Below are 17578 nucleotides of genomic sequence, written 5' to 3'. Positions count from 1 at the left end.
GTGGAGACCTTGCCAAGAGGGGTGCCACACATCCTGCACACGCCAGCCATTCCATACTTCGCCTCAGCCCAAGCTGGACTTGTCTGTGGTGATAAGCTCACTTCTGGTGACACTGCCCAGCACTATGCCTAGGTGTAGATGGGCTGGCTGTTTCCACCAAGACAGTGCACTTAGACAGAGGTGGGGCACTGTCATTTGGCAGTCGCGGTTGAACCAGGCCTGAAAAGGGTGCGTGTGCTAGAGACCCAAATTAAGGTTCAGTGTGCTTATCATATATGTGTAAAAGCAAATAAAATATATACAAGGCTCTCCAATCAGGTCAGTCTTGAAAGGAAAAATGGCACTCAGATCTGTGACCGCATTACTTTACCTCAAGAGCGGGGTCACAACTGCATCACAGGCTCAAAGAGCAGCTTTGGTATGAAGTATTCAGTTCAGGGGTCTTTAGGAGGTAAATACCCATTCGGTAATGGTTACATTTTATACTTGAAAGGGAACTAGCAAGTTACACGATTTGAATGTCAACATTAATCTCTAAAGCCTGTAAGACTATTTCATTGCTTTATGGTTATACTTGAGGACCCTTGAGCTTTTAAATTCCCTGTTGTTAATAACAGGATATCCTAGCCGGAGTTTCCGATACATCTCATTTTCCAAGATCTCCCTTTGGTTTAGTGAATTTAATGACCATGGCAGGGAACTGTGGGGCTAAGATGTTAATTGCAAAGCAGTGATGCAGAATCAGTGCATCAACACATCAGTGCTGTGAACTGTAGCACTGTGTCTTTGGGGATATTGGTTTTCCTGACACAGCGGGGGGGGGGGGGTTATGTTTCTCTGAGAATTTTTTTTTTTTTCATTGTTAGAAAGTGGACCCATGCATACAGTGCGTGAAGTACCACTTACATTTTGTGCCATGGTTGTTTAATAAAAGTTAGATAGCAGCAACTAATCTTTTTCACATGTATTTTGAATAGAAATAAAATGACCAGGGACACAAAGGAGAATATCAGTTTAATATTTGTGTCGGTCATTCTGTTTTAATGCTAGCATGTGTTTTTGTTATGGGTCCATTGCTACACCTGCCTGTAGTGAAGTCAGATGAGAGATTTGGGTCTAACTACAGCGCGCATATTGTGTACTAGGAGAGAACAGTTTTCCTTTGCAAATATAACATGACTTAATTTCAGACTGCGTCCACACAATACAGTTATCTCTTTGACACCCCCAATGCACTTGCTGTATCCTCTTTTTTTATTTGTTTCTGTAAACAGAGATGGATCTTATGCTTAATCTTGGACTGCACCTATTTTTATTGCCTACTGTACACTTTTAAGAGTTGGAAGAGCTTTGTTGCGCACAAGCTTAATACTCGGGGTGGACAACGATATGAAAATTGTATTTCAATATTGATATCAATAATATTGAAGTCTTCCAAAACACAGAAATATATGATAACACAATTGCAATATCAAACATATATATATATATAGATGTTAAAAGATATTTATATATGAAAAGCAATGACTTACTTTATTAGTGGTGTTTTGCTTCCCAATATCCATGAAAAAAAGGTATTTTTATAATGTTTTACTATTCCATCATCAGCCACCTCAAACCCTATATATTTCTGTACTTCACTGCGCACAGACTTTCTAGCCAATCCAGAAGCAATTGAATCTTCAGCTGGCCCAGTAAATCAAACTATGCACTTACATATGTAATATGGTTAATGTTTAATATCAATTCAATTTCATGTTTTGTGATGGAGAAATATCAAAAGAATGATTGTTTTTGCATCAAGCAGATCTTGTGATTACATACAGTAGACACAGATGAACCCGTTTTATGTCATCATTGCTGTGCAGGCATTATTCGTGATATAAAGTGGGTCATGATATAATCTGGGTTTCACCTTTGCCTATGACAGCACAGTGCGAGAAAAATTTGAATTGAATTAAACAGCAGTGTTTTAATACTACACATTTAGTTGTCTTTTCCTTTTAAACAAGCATATCGTTTACTACTGGACAATGTTTTGTATCATTAACTTGAAAGAAAGAGTTTGTGCCATTAAAAAAGGCATGAATTGTCAACTGATGATTGCTATCAGTTAGTCTTATTCACAAAAAAAAAACACGTAAGTTAAAAAAAAAATAATAATTGGGACGTTGGTGTCTTGTAACTGAACTGTGTCCCGTTAAGACCGTCCACGCAGCATCTGACAGGCTGCACAAAACGTGACAATAAGCGGGTTTGTGAGATGATATTAAGAGAGGTAATTTCTCATAGAACCTATGGTGCGTGGAGAGTGGTTTTTGAAAAATCGTAATAAACAAGGCATGATGTTAAGCAAGGCAATATAAAATGGATTCACCTGTAGTTCCATAATTAAAAACTCAACCACTAAATATTTGGCAGTACTAAGAATAATAATTAACTTTAGACAAACTTTCCAATGAGAATGTCTTTGAGTATAGCGATTAATGTTTCAGTGAAGCCATGTTCAGAATGGCCAAAGCATTCTGTTCTGCCATGCCTGTGTGAAGGTTTCATTTCTGCAAGGTTTTTGTTTACTCTGTTTAGTCATGTTTTTGTTGCTTGAGACACGCCATGAGCCAGATTGCACCAGTGATGAAGAAACATTGCTCTAATCAACATTTGGGCCGACAGTTCCATCCACATAATCTTGGATGGAAGCGTCGTTAACAAGCTGCTTCCGTGTCATTGATATGCATATTGTTTACTTGTGTTGGTCACTCAGGTCAACCCTGCTTTATCAACAGCAGTGAGGAATCATGTAGCTGACCCGCATGACACTGGGTCCTGACCTAGTGTCACTCATGCCAGTGTGAAAAGGGCGAGACAGCTCCAGCACACTGCCTCTGATATAGGCTGTCCCAAGTGGCAATTAAATCTGACTGTGCAAGGAAAAAGCCAAAGGGGTCACAACATGGTAAATTCTTAAACAGGCACTAGCAAAATTCCCCAATTTATACTGGCAGATGTTCAGACATGACTCGGCAACATTCTTTCATTTCAATAATACTTATTTAAACTCACCTGTGTGGACCTGTGCTGCTGGCATTTCTTCTGTTGCACCCTCACTCTCGTGGCAATTTTCCTCAGTATTTTATACACTGTAATTCAGTTGCAATTTGCATTCTGGCAATTACAATGCAAACTAGTCAAAAAATAAGTTTAGTTTAACAATATCTAAACAACAGACAACTAGGTATACAAAAAATTCAAATGTTTTATTAAAACGTGTCATGCGAATTTAAAACACAGTCAACAGTGCATTGCATCAGGGGGTCGTCTAAATCACTGAACACATTGGTTTCCAAACTACGTTACAAACAGTTTTTTTTTTTTTTTTGTTTTTTTTTTTACAGAACAAAGGAAATGCTTCATATAACACTACTGTATTCGGTACAATTGAGCTGTACAAACACAGGGGCTTTGAACCTCTGGGCTGCATCACTAAACTGGTTTGAATGGCCAGTTAGGCTCACTGCTCCAGTGAAGCAAAGGTTTGGGAACAGGGAAACAGTGTAGATCTAATCTAAGAAACTAAAACTGTTTAACCAGTACTAAACACACAAAACCAAGAGCAGTACAACAACTCTTTGACACGCTGTGGAATGAAACAAAAAATGGAGACAAGCCTACTGTTCATGAAGTCTGGAAGTTAGTCGGGAAGACTGCATTGATGCAAATCGTAAGAATACTGCTATATGCAGGTTTCCCTGGTAGACAGGTGTTTGGCCTATGAAAGATGCTGTTAAGTATTTGGCTTTCATTCAATAAATTATTACTCCACAGATACAGATGTAAATTAACGTAGATGTAACAATTACTTCACAAAATACTACTGTGTTTGCAAACAGTCTTGGCTTATTAGCTAATTCTTAACTTCAAGTTTGTATTTTCTTAAAATGTATACATACATGATTTTTTGCAATTATTGCATAATTGTAACCTCTTTGTTTAAGCTGGAAGGCAGCCCTATAATTAAAATAAATAATACACAAAGCTACTTTTGAATCACACCATAAAGCATTTTACTGCACTATATAATCTGCACTAGAAGTGCAATATCAAGACATCTGATAAAAAAAGGCCCTAAATGTTAAGTACAATATTGTTGGCATGTCTTAGTCATTTATTTCTCATGAAGTGCAATTTATGCTAAAAAAATGCAGACAGTTCATGCTTCACTGATGCTACTTAATCAACGCCTTACTGAACTAAAGACTCTCCCTGCAAGTCAGGCTAATTTGAAAGGTGCAGAAGTATGAATATTATTGTATTATTGATATCCAGTATTTAAATGGCATACTAAATAAAACACAATGTAATGCTTGATATTTCAATTCTGCGCCATTTTACATGCAAGCACATCATCAGCTAACAGACAGAAATCTGGAGATATGCTTACATTTAATACAGGGGAAACAATTGTGTATTACTAATATTGACTTTGAGGAGTTTTCTTATGAGTCTGAGAAAACACTAAAACTAATGTGGCTACTGAATTGATCCAAATGGTGGTAGATCTACAGTAAACACAGCCCATGTTTAATTGCCTTAGGCACTGTACATATTTTTTACAGACAGAAATATCGGTAGATCAATTGAATAGACTTCAATGGATGCAAATTAACATGATCTTCTACGATTTTCGTCATAACATGTTAATAACTTAGCAGAATTTTCTAGTTATAGAGATAACATTAAAATATCGACCAGACACTTGTTATGTACAGCAGCTACCGCTTTAGAATGTATTAATGATAGAACCAGACAATGAGAAGTCTTAAGCAAAGTCATTTGGTATCATTTTAAAGTGCTTATTTTAAAACATCACACTACTATTTCCTTTTTTCAAAGTTAAAAAAGATACATTTTCAGAAAGTCACTTGTTCTTTTGCTGTTTAAACATTGGGCAGTGGCTCAAATTGAAAGCCCTTTAACAATCTTAGCTGCCAATTTTAAAACCTATTTGCTTTCCTCTCACAAATAATGGTGTAAATTGCTCCTTTGTTTAAAAAGATTTGATAAAAAGGCAGATATTTTAATCTCATTTTGATATGGTGTGGTTTAATGAGGCATTTCATTCCTAGAACTGCTTCAATAAAAAAAAAAAATCCTTGTATGCATTACACGTTATAGAAAGACGAAGATTCTTTCATACTGTTAAATGTCACTGTTTAAATATATAGTGGTATTAAGAAATGAAATAAGTATTAACTGGACAAACAAACTGAAAATTGCATGGACAGGATTTTGCCTCCCACCTTCTTGAATTGTTTGAACATATAAAAGAACCTGTCTTGAAATATTAGATATTAGACAGACCCTGCGTACAAATCTCAGCTCAGATACAGCATTCTCTGACAGACAAATCATTTGATCCAGATGTTCAAATCCTAGTTAGGAGAAAACATTAGCAAGACCTAGCAGTAATTGGACCATTTAATTGGTATATCATGTCTATAATGTACCAAAAGAATGTTTTTTGAGCAACATTACTTAGAAACAACACTCCATTTACAGCCTACTTATACACTGCAGAAACTGTGTTGTATTCAAAAATTATTGCAAATTGTGAAATGCTAAAATACTTAACATTATAGTAAATAATAATAATAATAATAATAATAATAATAATAATAATAATAATAATAATACAATAAGAGTTACATTACAGTGGAATTCCTCAACAATGATGACACTAATGAGGATTTTAGCTACAATGAAGCAAGTGAAAAAGGCAAAGGCTAATCAGAGTGGAATATTTTCAACAGTATAAAACTAGCAAGAAAATATAAGAACATTAGGTCCTTCCTGCAAGTATGTTGCTAGGTTTATATTGTTGACATTGTTTTCTATCTTTCAGACACTTTGTCTTTGACCTTTCATTAAAATAGCACTCAATAGCTGTGTGTCTTGTTCAGAGTTGAAGGTTTGTGACTTGGAGCATGTCTGCAGTCGTGACCCTTGGGACCAGAATTGTGCTTTCAGGTGGTGGTTTTCTGATGGACAATGGGGGGGGGGGGGGGGGGGTTCATGTGTGTTACTGGAGACATTGTGCTCGAGCCAAATGAAAAATGGCCCAATACATTTCAGGTTTCCATTGCCTCACTTTGTTCTACTCGAGAAGACCCTCATGCAAATGAAGGGGCAAGGAGGAGGTCGATATGCAAATTGGCCATGCGCAGCGTTCTTGTACTGTTTTCGTTAGTAGTGAATAAAATTTCAACTAATTTATCACATGACTTAACTAATAAATAAATAACTCAGATATATAATGAAACTGTCCAACTCAGCTATTGCAGATCACCATGGCTGATAACCAGCAGAGATGTAGGATTATAGAGATCTGTGACACCTTCCACGTATGCTTCAAGGCTGTCTGGATTAGGAGCAGTGGACATTTTCATGTAAAATGGGTGTGGATTTCCAGTGTTTTACATCATGCTCACAAGTAAATGAGATTTACTCAATCCCTCTGTAGACGTTATTTTCAATCACAAACCTGATCCTCTCGAGCTGTTCTCGCAAACATGCACACGCATCACCACTTCATGTGTAAACAACCACACATGAAACTCCCCCACTGTTGGTAAATGTACCCACTGTATCGTCGTACAAGCTGGGTGCACAGGCACCTACTATCATCTGAACCATGACCATGAGATCCTTCTGATTTTACAAGATTGTATCATAAAACTCCCAACAGCTTATATATAGATACTGTATAGATCTGCATATATCACAGAAGGACTTTTTAGAGATTTACATTCTCTAATGTGTAGGCCATTCACTGTATATAGTACATGTTGTGGAATACTAACCAAAAATTATTTGATACCATTTTTTTATATTATTGTTTACCTCCAGTAGTTTAACTGTTATGTCACATTTAATTTACAGTGTGACAGAAACAGAAGGTCAAATGTCTTGCCCTAACCTACACATTTCGTGGAGTGGAATATTGCTAAAAGTCACAATGGAAACTCAAGTATTTACATAGTATTTAATAAATAGTCATAAAAGAGTTTTAAAACAGATTTTAAAAGGTAAAGTGCAAGTAGGAACACCCTGGAAGATCACAGATTCTGCCCAGTGGCTTCTCCCCTCAGATCCGGATTTGGTACCCCACGTCATTCAAGGTGCTAAGTTCTGCAGGCTTTTTGTCTATCGTTGCAGGCCTGAAAATACAGATAAAAAAAAAATAAAAACATCTGCTTTTAATACTGAATTCTGAAAAACCTTGTTTAACAAAGTAGGTTACTTTATTTTCTCATATGAAATAATGATCTACCTTATCATATGGTGATGCAATTTGGCACAATGTACAGAGATGACATAATCCTGACTGTGTTTAAAAACATTCATTTACTCTATAAAAAAGATAATTCCTCTGCTTATGAACCATTTTATGGTACATAAAGTATTTACTATAATATACTTTAGATTTGGCATACAAAAAATATAACATACAGTCATTAGCTATCTATTGGGCTAGACTGATCCAGGTCTTCACACCAAAGTGCAGTCTTTAGTGCTTAAACAATCGTCCATAGCAAAGGCTCACTTGTGGGTCATTCATTAACCTTCTGAGTTGTCTGCAACTACTTCTTTGAACATGAACAGTTTTTTTTTTTTTGCACTTGGAATAAAGTACTAGTATCAGTCGGCCAAAAACATGACACATCAAATAGGCCAAGAAAACCTCCTACACAATCCATATTTGTTTATCTTTATTTTCATTGCAAATGGGGTTGTTTTAATAAACTCTAGAGTCTGTGTGAATTGTAATAGGATTGGAACCACATAGTAACCACTAATTACATCATGCAAGTCAACCCCCCACCCCAATCTGTCAGACTTGTTATTATGTCCCATAATAATAATGAATATAAAAATACAACACATCATCTATTCAGTATCATAGGAATACTTTGCAATGTAGTTCTCCTTCACATATATGGTTTAAATATATACTGACATTCATATAATGTCTATGAAAAACTGAAATTACCCCACAGCAAAAACACACTTACATGTTTGACTTGATTATGATTTTAATAGGATTTGACTAGGTAAAGATCCAAACCATGGAAAGAGCCTGCCTGAACACCAGCTGTCTATCACATGGTTACTTGTAAAGCAATGGAGTTATGGTTTTATATGTAGGCTACTTGACAATTACATAGTCTACTATCTAATGTAAAACTTTTCATTCAAATAACAAATATTTCATTAAGTTGCGACTTACTACGACATGACTACTAATACAGCAGGTAAATCTCAGATGAAAAGAAAACTGCTAGGTATGCATGGCACAGCTATTTCTCTCGGATGTACTGAAGTGAAAGTTTCATGGATTGTATTAAGAATTCTTCACTGTGTAAGAAAAAAGTCAGTCATACACTTGACATCAAACAATACAGCAATACACTACTGACTGACTTATACCTTGTGAATATTATTTTTTTAGAAACATGTCTCTGAAAATCTATATACTATACAATGATCTTTGAGCTCGCTGCTGGTATAATGGGATAAAGTCCATAATCCTTGAGAGTGCCTCCAACCAAAATAAGCAGCTATTTTAACTAACATTTCAAGTGCAAGTTGCATGCCTTTTTTATGATGATATTCACACAGGACTAAACTCTTTATTTAGAAGCTGCAGTTTTAGCCTGTAGAGTTCACATTTCTCAATATTTTTTTCTTTCTCTTTTTCTACTCCAGTGCACATGAAGGGGAGCAAAGATTCATCTCCGCTTGCAATCAATAGTAAACTCTCTTACTTGCTCTTATGACAATGAACTTCAGGGCCCAGTCAGCAGAAACACTAAGTAAAGGCCAAGAGGCATCTTCTGTTTGTCCACTGGAGTCATTTAGACTTTCAGGAGGCTAAGGGCTTATAAATCTGCTTAAGTCTGCTGGGACAGATACCAAATCAAAGGCAAATGTTGTTCAACCAATAATAAGGCCAGTTGCAGTTGTTAATCTTTTGATAAACCATCCTGCTTTTAATCTGAGGCAACTTTTATTTTCAACTGTGCTGCAATACATTACTTATTTTAAATTTAATAAAGTAAAATAAATGTTATAAAACCTGTATATATATATATATATATATATATATATATATATATATATATATATATATATAGATATATATATATATATATTAACCTTTTTATTCTTAAAATTATATTGGTTGCAACTTAACTGTAAAATCTAGGTGAGCTGTAGACCAAACTAGTGTCAGTGGCTCAGTAGGGGGCACTCTTCCCTCTGATATAGATGTCCCAGCATTGCGTTAGGGATCGCTGTGTTGTAGGAGGTGGCGTTATTTCAACTGTGGGAATCAAGGATCATTTGGATGAGATGTTTGTTCACCCCTGTCATGGAGACTTACCAAAATGTCCCATACCATGACTATATTCCCCTGGCTACCACTGTAAAGAGAAGAAGATTTTGCTGTATACATTTTATTGTTGTCATTGTATTCTGTATTACAGCTAGCTAGGTAACAAGTATTTTTAATGCATCAGTAATTAACTATAATTCACTGAATAGTAAATGGAATGCAAAAAATACAAAAAATAAATAAATAAGTCAGCTAGTCTTGAACAAGCTCACTCAAACTAATGGAATTTGATGTTTTGAAGCAGACAGGCCCACAGCCACTGTCTCGAGTCAGGATGAGAACAAGGACACTGCCTTAGCTTGTGACACATACTGTGCTTCAGGCAGACAACAACCCTAAATGCAGAACATAAAATTCAGGAAAAAGTCAGTGTCACAGGAAAATATTCAGTACTGAAATGTTTGCCTTCACCAAATTTACTCTTTTCCTATTGCCTTTCTTTGTACTTCCACCCCACCTCTCATTTAAGCCAAGCACAAACATGTCCTGTTCAATGACCTGAATGTAACAAGAATACATCTGAATGTCTCAGTCTGCGAGTCACCTGACTTAGACCTCTCAGAATAAAACAAACAGGAACCTTGAAATATCCTCTTTGACATATCATATAGAAAATATTATAACATGGAGAGCACCCCTCCCCCCTGAGAGCTGCACAGCAACATATCGGAAGCCAGTTGGCTTGTAAAAAGGGCTCAGTGGGTAAAGCTTCTAATTCATCTATCAAGAAGAAGAGTTCAATTCAGTCTTGAAATTAATGGAGGGTAACCAGCAAACTGAAGAAAGCACCCTGCTCCAGTATTGGTCTAGACAAAGTGGTCTTCCAATTCAAGCGTCATCCAGGCTTTGTAGTGAAATGCTCCTGTGCATCCCCTGTACATGCATTGCCAAGCTAAGCTGCATCAGCAGTTTGTCTGATGTACTTCGCTCATTGCAATACAGCCATACCATACGCTCAAGGTTGATCGAAGCAAAACTAGTTTTAGAACAGGTTTAAAATAAATAAATAAATAAATGCTTCTAATTCTGTGCGCTTGTTCACTGACAGTTCTAGTCAATTACCCAGGCTCTATTGTTATTACTTCTATAACTTATTTATTCGCTTAACATGTAGAAATGTGGTAGCAGTACCTTGTCAGAAATTCTCATTTTGTGCTGACACTCCTGATAATGTTTCGCATGCTCTTGGTGTACTCTGTTCTCAGTCTAGACCATTCATTAAAATTGGGAAGTGATTCTTTAAGTGGGGTATCTGTTACTGTATAAAACGAGCCTGACTTATTAGGTTATTATCCTGGCTCAACTAACAAATCATAGCAGTGGAAAGGTTTGATATTAATACACCATTAAATCCGGAGAAGGGCAGCCATTCTTTAATTCGTTGTAACCACTTCAATTTTTTATTTATTTATTTATTAATTTTTTATCTTGTTTTTTTTTTTTTTCGTACTTTGTCTGGCCTTGTAAAATCCATATTGCTACACAGTTCAGTATCCAAAGAACATCTTGTCTGATTGTGCTCGGATAATTCAATTAAAATGTGTCTAGGAAAATAAATCTCTTAAAATGCTTTTTCATCAGCTGCAAGTTAAGTGAATGAGTTGAATGAGGCCCATAGTGCATGCAAACAGCAAAGGTGGATATATAAAACGTTATACTGCTTAATCTTAATTAACCAGTTTCAAATAAATGTTAAAAACAATGAAGACTTCATCAGCCAGTAAGTTTCCATTTCTACAGGCTTCTACCAGATGGTACTTAAAATCAAATCTGCACAAGTGCCAGCTTTTTAATTTTTACTTGCCATAATGAAAGCTTAGTTCACACCTATTGGACAGTAAATACTGAACAATGATACATTTGGTCCAAATTTATTTTAATATCCACCAAAACTAGCCTATCACTACTTTTCCCCGATTAAAGCAACCTGTATCTGTAAAAATCCTGTATCTGGAAAAGCCAAATCAGCCAGTCACAGCCTGTCAGCTCGACTGGCGCACACCACTTTCTCAACAACAAATATGAGACACAGACAATTCAGTAATATTGCGCCATTCAGATACTGTCCAAAAAAACTATAAAGTTGCTCTGACAAGTAAAAAGGTATTTGTTTACGTTATTTTTCTCTAATTATGTGTGTGATCCTTTATAAACATTTTCAGGACTATTTTCCTAAAGCTCTTCTCAGCAGAAGGGTACCTGATGAATCATTGCAAGTTCAAGGAAAACATGGTTTTTAAGTGTTGTTTTTTTTTTTAATATAGAGACAGTGCCCTCTCGATGAAGGCTATACCGTATGGTATTGACCTTGACTCTCGTTAGTGCCCTCGCCTTCGTTTCAGGATGCATAACTCCAGTCGCAGTCAACTACCACACAGTACAGCCTTCATCGACAGGCACTGAAATGCAAAAGTTACGTGCAAAATTGTGTGCAGAGTGAGATAACAAATCGGGCAGTCAAGGCGATTGCTGTTACTCTTATTTTGATCACTCTTTTATCTGCTCAGTGTTCATTTCTAACAGCACCTTTCATTAGACAAGTAGAGTCCTTATGACACAGAACCCTGTGCATTAACTCAAATTCTCCACTGTTAACTGTACCACCGCTCAGCAGCTTGATTGCCTTCTATACTCAAAATGCAAAGATCATATTGAGGAGCATATTTCTTCTTTAAGACTGTGTTAAAAAAAAAAAAAAAATATCTGCTTAATTCAGGTCCTGAAGGGACTTTAAGAAAAAAAAAAAAAAAAAAAGGTCTACTCACACTATTTAGGTGCTTACTTCCTGAAATCAATTCTCAGCACTTCTGTAACCAATGCATGTGATATCCATATTCGACTGAAAGTGAAAATTGCTTTGCAGGCAAGGATGCAAGCAACCCGAATTAATTTCTAATTACAGCTTGCAAATGCTGTTTTTTCCCCCACCCATACACTTTTCCAACTTAAATACTTAGATTATTAAAAGCAGGACAATGGAGGGATCAAGTCCATTGCTAAAAGTATTTCATCATACAGCCATGCAGTGAACAGGAGTGGTTGTCACTTCTTATGTAAGTTGCCCTTCAAGATGTGTGAGAAAGAAAGATAATTTTAATCTGCAACATGCTAATTAGAAGAACCTGTAATCAGGTTGCAACCCCGCCTCCTGACCTCTAAACCGAGTAACACTGGCTGGTGCTATCCTCCGGTGCTGCAATATAAAAGTGAGTTGAAGTGTTAAGCAATCTGAAAGCTGAGACTTTAGTGAAAAAGAAGCATTTGACAGTTCTATTTTTTAAACTAACAGTCTTGACTACAGTATACCGTCAACTTGATTTCACACTAGAGTTGAAATACTTCTAATTAAAAAGGCAAATATAACCCTAGTAATTAACACTTGCATCTATCCAACAAATGGAACGGATGTTCTGCCTATAAATAATTAAACAGATCTTAACTCTGTTCTCCAAATCAGATCTCCAAGTTACAATTTACATGCCATTTTCGGATTTCTGCAGCGATCGCCCACTAATTTTACTGTCACTGTAGAAGGTTTCTTTTTGATGGTGTCCCTGTTATTACAGTGTGCTTGTCAGTAACTAAGGGGTCATTACAGAATGCCAGATGGACGTTCCTCCTGAGCTAGTAATTATATGTCTGCATGCCTGGCATTTAACCCACAATGGACAGCTACACCATTAACAAACCAAACAAACAATGTCTTATTTAGCTCTGTAGTACCAGCACTGCTTTTATACAGCAAGTGCCCCCAGTACCAGATGAGCCTTTCTTTGTATGTAAGCTTTACTGTAAAGCAGAGCTGTACACAGTATGGAAGGTGGGGAAGAGACTACTGCATTTTTTCCATATAACAGACTACTGCATTTGAATGTGAAAGATGGTTCACTCTACAGTGAGTTGTAGTTTGTATGGTTGTGTTTTAACAAGTCTGGTTATAAGAATAAGCATTTTACTTACTCTCAATTTAATTAGGATAAAATATTTAAACTCACAGATATTTCTTTTTGCATTCACAAAAAGTGTTGCTAATGCATGGCCGTTAATGTGATTGCGCTATTGGTTACTGTAGTCTAGTACTGGCAATTGTCAATGCACCTTACAGCAGTAGTAACGGATACATCAACCTTTTCCATGAGGTGTTACCAGCAGTGAACTAACAGTTTATACTACACTGTCGCTCATGCAACACATCACTGGGTTAGGTTCTATTGCATAGCATGCCTACTTTATTTTCTAATAGTTCCTGATAAAAGTGGTCAGACCTGTGTAAAGGATACACAAATCCTCACATTTGTTAACATACAGGTGTGTTCAATAAAACTGGAAAACAATGTCCCATTAAATTAGATACAATAGGCATCAGATGGCTTGCTTCAGCTCGCAATCTGGCGCCAATCTAATTGAATTAACAGTTGAGGATACACCAGTGAAAGGCATACATTAAACGGGGCATGACTAAAACAAGACAGAAGTCATGTCAATCAAAAGCAGTCTTTCTAAAAAAAAAAAAAAAAAAAACATATGGAAGTTCTCTAAGGGCTTGTCAAACCGGCTTTCTCTTCGGACAAAAAAAAAAAAAATTTAAGTAACGTATTTTATTTTATGCCAAAGCTTTTATACAGTAGTGTTTTGCACTGGGACATAGCAATGTAAAGCTTTTTTTAGAAATTGTACAGACAACTTCCAAATCTGTAGGCATATACCAAACAAAACAATGAACTCAGTACTTCTCTGTTGGTTGACAACTTCATTTTAAATGCACATATGCCCTTATAGTATAAGGTCACAAGAAAAAGATTTTGTATATGTTTTATTATGAGTATATGTACTGATATTTCCAAAGGTATAATAAACTGACAAAACACAAAACACTTTGGTATCTATCTAACAGATCAATCCAAAATTTAGCACACATGCAAAGTCCAGTTGGGAGCTATAACCAAGCATGAGGTTGTTTGAGGTAGTATTTTACTGGAAACATTGCAGAGTTGATATTTTAAAATTGGGTTTAATCAAGCCATACCCTTTTCAAATATGGATTGACGGTAAATTACACTGCTCCTTAAGATGACACCTCGCTAGCACCCTTCATTTTAATCTTGAACAGTTTTAGTCTATTAAAAACTAAACCGATTCTCCAGTACTTACGATTTATCTCTTTTGTGAAAGTGGCGTCTCTGAGGACTCGCTTGTCTTCGGCGTGGAGATAACGACTTGCCTCTTGTTCGCTCTTTAATAGGAGACTGGGCTGTTGAGGACTTCAATATCTGGGAAAGGAAAAAATGGGTTTAAAGTGAGAGAAATCTAGAATGAAAACTGCTTCACACTAATAAAGTATGTGATCAATTGTTTTGCTCATGAGAGGAACTTATATGAATGGGAAAGGATTTTAACAATTTAGTAAAGCTTTACACTACTGTAGACGGCAGTTATGTCAAACTTAAATACAAACTGTAAAAATGTATTATAATAATGGTTTTCTGTAATATACAATTAATGAATTTACTTTCTGTATAAAAATTCAATTTCACAGAAGGCATTGCTATTTAGATCTGCTGCTTTTTAGATCAATCTAATAGAAATAAAAAAAATAGGCAAACAGAACAAAATGGCCTGTTTAAAAAGGTTTCTGGGGTGCACTTTCACAGTCATTGTGCTGTTTACCATTCTTTTCAGCACATAGTATACTGTACATTGAAACTTTAATTTACTAGCCACTAAAATGAGCTATACATTTGGGATGACTTACATCAACTAGCTGCTTATTCAAGGTGCCAATGTTATTCACTTATATTGAAAATAAACATGATCCTGCTGTGGTTTACTGCCTTGCCAGTTAATACAGAGATTAAGACGTCTAGGTTACACCTACTGATTGGAAGCCATTAAGTGCATATATTAAATCCTAGCTCAGAACGGAGTCTCTGTTTCCATCGACACCATACAAGGTTGAACACAGTTGAACCCAAATTCAGACCCAAGTTCATTCATATATTAATACTCTTTTTTGTTTGAGGAGTGTGAATTACTGTTCACCATATAGAGCAATAGTTTTTTTTTTGCATATTAACTTTAAAAAAGAATAATACTGTACTGGCATTACTCCATTAACTATGGCAAAGTGTGTGCAGATGTGACTGTAATTGAACCTACAGGCCAATAAATGCCACTGGCATCGGGCAGCTGTAGGGACTCACCATAAATTAGAAGCTATTTTTAAATCTTATTATAAATCGTACTGTTTAGTAGTTCAGTAGAGGAAGGTCGGTCTTTAAAAAACAAAACAAAAAAATTCTTTCAAATGCACTGGTTGAATGTTAAATGCAGCAATGCAAAGGAATAGTACAACAGCTGTCGTTGCCAACAAGCTATTTGCTAGTATAAGAAGGACTGAAGTGGAACTGAAACCTCAGTACTTCTCTATTATGGAAAACAAATAAATATAATATGGCAGATGGAAATATTTTGAATCTCATTAAACCAAACAGTACAGAACCTAGATTTGACAAATCACTAGAAGAAAAAAGCAGTGACCTGTATCTCCTTGTTTTATGGTGGTGCAGTATTGCAGTTGGCGTTGGGGATAAGTAGGAAGTGAAGAGATTTACCACGACTTTGGCTGCATTAATGTAACATTTGACTTCCAGGCACAACTATACGGTATTTGCGATGATATAATCTGTCCTCTGTGTGTCTGAAAGTTTACATATACAGAACTTAGAAGTGTACCAGAATAGAATTAAACAATTTATTTTTTGTTATTTTACATACAATGTTAGTTATTGAGATTACATAATACAAAAATAGCAACATAAATTGGTGCAAAATTGTACTATTTAAATCAAGCATCTTTTAAATCAGTATTCACTGTTGATTTGTGTTGTCTTGGTTTGTCGACAGTTTGTCAAACATCAGATGACCCATATGTAGTCGCTTGCTGAAAAGAGTTTCAAACCACAAGAACAACTCTCAGTCTTAACCAGGTCAACCTGCCTTCCAACTTTCTACTTGACATATGCTTAGCAACAGCTTTGCTAATAAGCATAGAATCAACACGGTATCAGTAACATACCAATCACCCCCCACCAAGAACTGTAACACCGTATTTGAGGTGTCATACATAGCTCTCAACAGCTCACAATTGGAGAAACAGTTATAAATATACGCAAGGTAGGACATGATGCGCGTACAGTAATTTCTCCCTTTATCCGCTCTAACGTTGATCTGCCCTGATCAACCTCTTCAGCAATGCTAGTTTATTAATGAACAGAGAAGATTATTTCAGATATTTTGATACTGTGTTGTATATGCTTCGTGCGCTAACATTGCTGGTAGTATCAGTTGAGCTGTTCGTCTGTGGCGCATGTCAACTTCAAACTTCATCTCTACCTCCGCACTGGCACTCAGCAGCGAACATATGTACCCACACAGCAGATGGCTACCCTGTCACACGCATAAATACCCTCTATCTTTCTAAACAAGGGATTTAGGGGAGCTCCCTAATAAAAGCTGAATCTCAAAACAATATTTGTGTGAATATAGCCATATAGTGAATATAGTGTGAATATATTGTTACAGCTGTATAATGGTATTTAAAACAAGATTCATTCATCTGCCTTTTTACACTTGTCGGATATGTGATGGATTACTGTACTTCTGTAAAAGCTCTACTTTTTTCTTTCACATACAGTAACAACAGTGTGAAAGCTCACTGACCTTCATTCTCATGTCCCGTGCATGTTTCTCCATCTCCTTGCGCATTTCTTCACGTGCCACCCTGCTGGAGGTCAGCACCAGATATTTCCACTCGATGGGCTGGAACACGTGCGGGTCGTGAGGCACATACAGCCCGATCTTCACCTTCTTCACCGTGTGCAGGTACTTGCGGTAGGAGTCCTCGAACTCGAAGATGAGCTCGCTCAGGGTCCGGAAGGTTAGCGGCTTGTCCATAAGGTCTGGCCTCCTGCTCATGCCCAGCGAGCCGTATCGCCCATTGCAGTACACACCTAGGACCACGTGGTGGAAGTAGTTCCCTGAGAACTGTGTTTTGAAGCTGATGGGAAAGCGCTCCACAGAGGTAAGCCCATTGGTCAGGTAGCTGTGCAGGACAATGTTAAAGAA

General features: G+C 36.5%; 1 protein-coding gene across 1 annotated transcript in view; it reads right to left on the bottom strand.

Moving 5' to 3' along the window:
• Window positions 1-5767: 5767 nt before the first annotated feature.
• Window positions 5768-17578, bottom strand: part of LOC121315292 (tubulinyl-Tyr carboxypeptidase 2-like) — a 32341-nt gene continuing 20530 nt past the window's right edge. Inside the window, exons 5-7 of the mRNA XM_041249333.1 lie at window positions 17174-17555; window positions 14606-14724; window positions 5768-7217 (exon numbers count right to left, since the gene is read on the bottom strand). Coding sequence (XP_041105267.1) covers window positions 7145-7217; window positions 14606-14724; window positions 17174-17555 — 574 coding nt within the window. The 3' untranslated portion in view covers window positions 5768-7144. The remainder of the gene's footprint in view (window positions 7218-14605; window positions 14725-17173; window positions 17556-17578) is intronic.

Source organism: Polyodon spathula, chromosome 5 (assembly GCF_017654505.1).
Source record: "Polyodon spathula isolate WHYD16114869_AA chromosome 5, ASM1765450v1, whole genome shotgun sequence".
NCBI classification, from domain to species: Eukaryota; Metazoa; Chordata; class Actinopteri; order Acipenseriformes; family Polyodontidae; genus Polyodon; species Polyodon spathula.
This window is presented reverse-complemented; position numbering and strand designations above follow the sequence as displayed.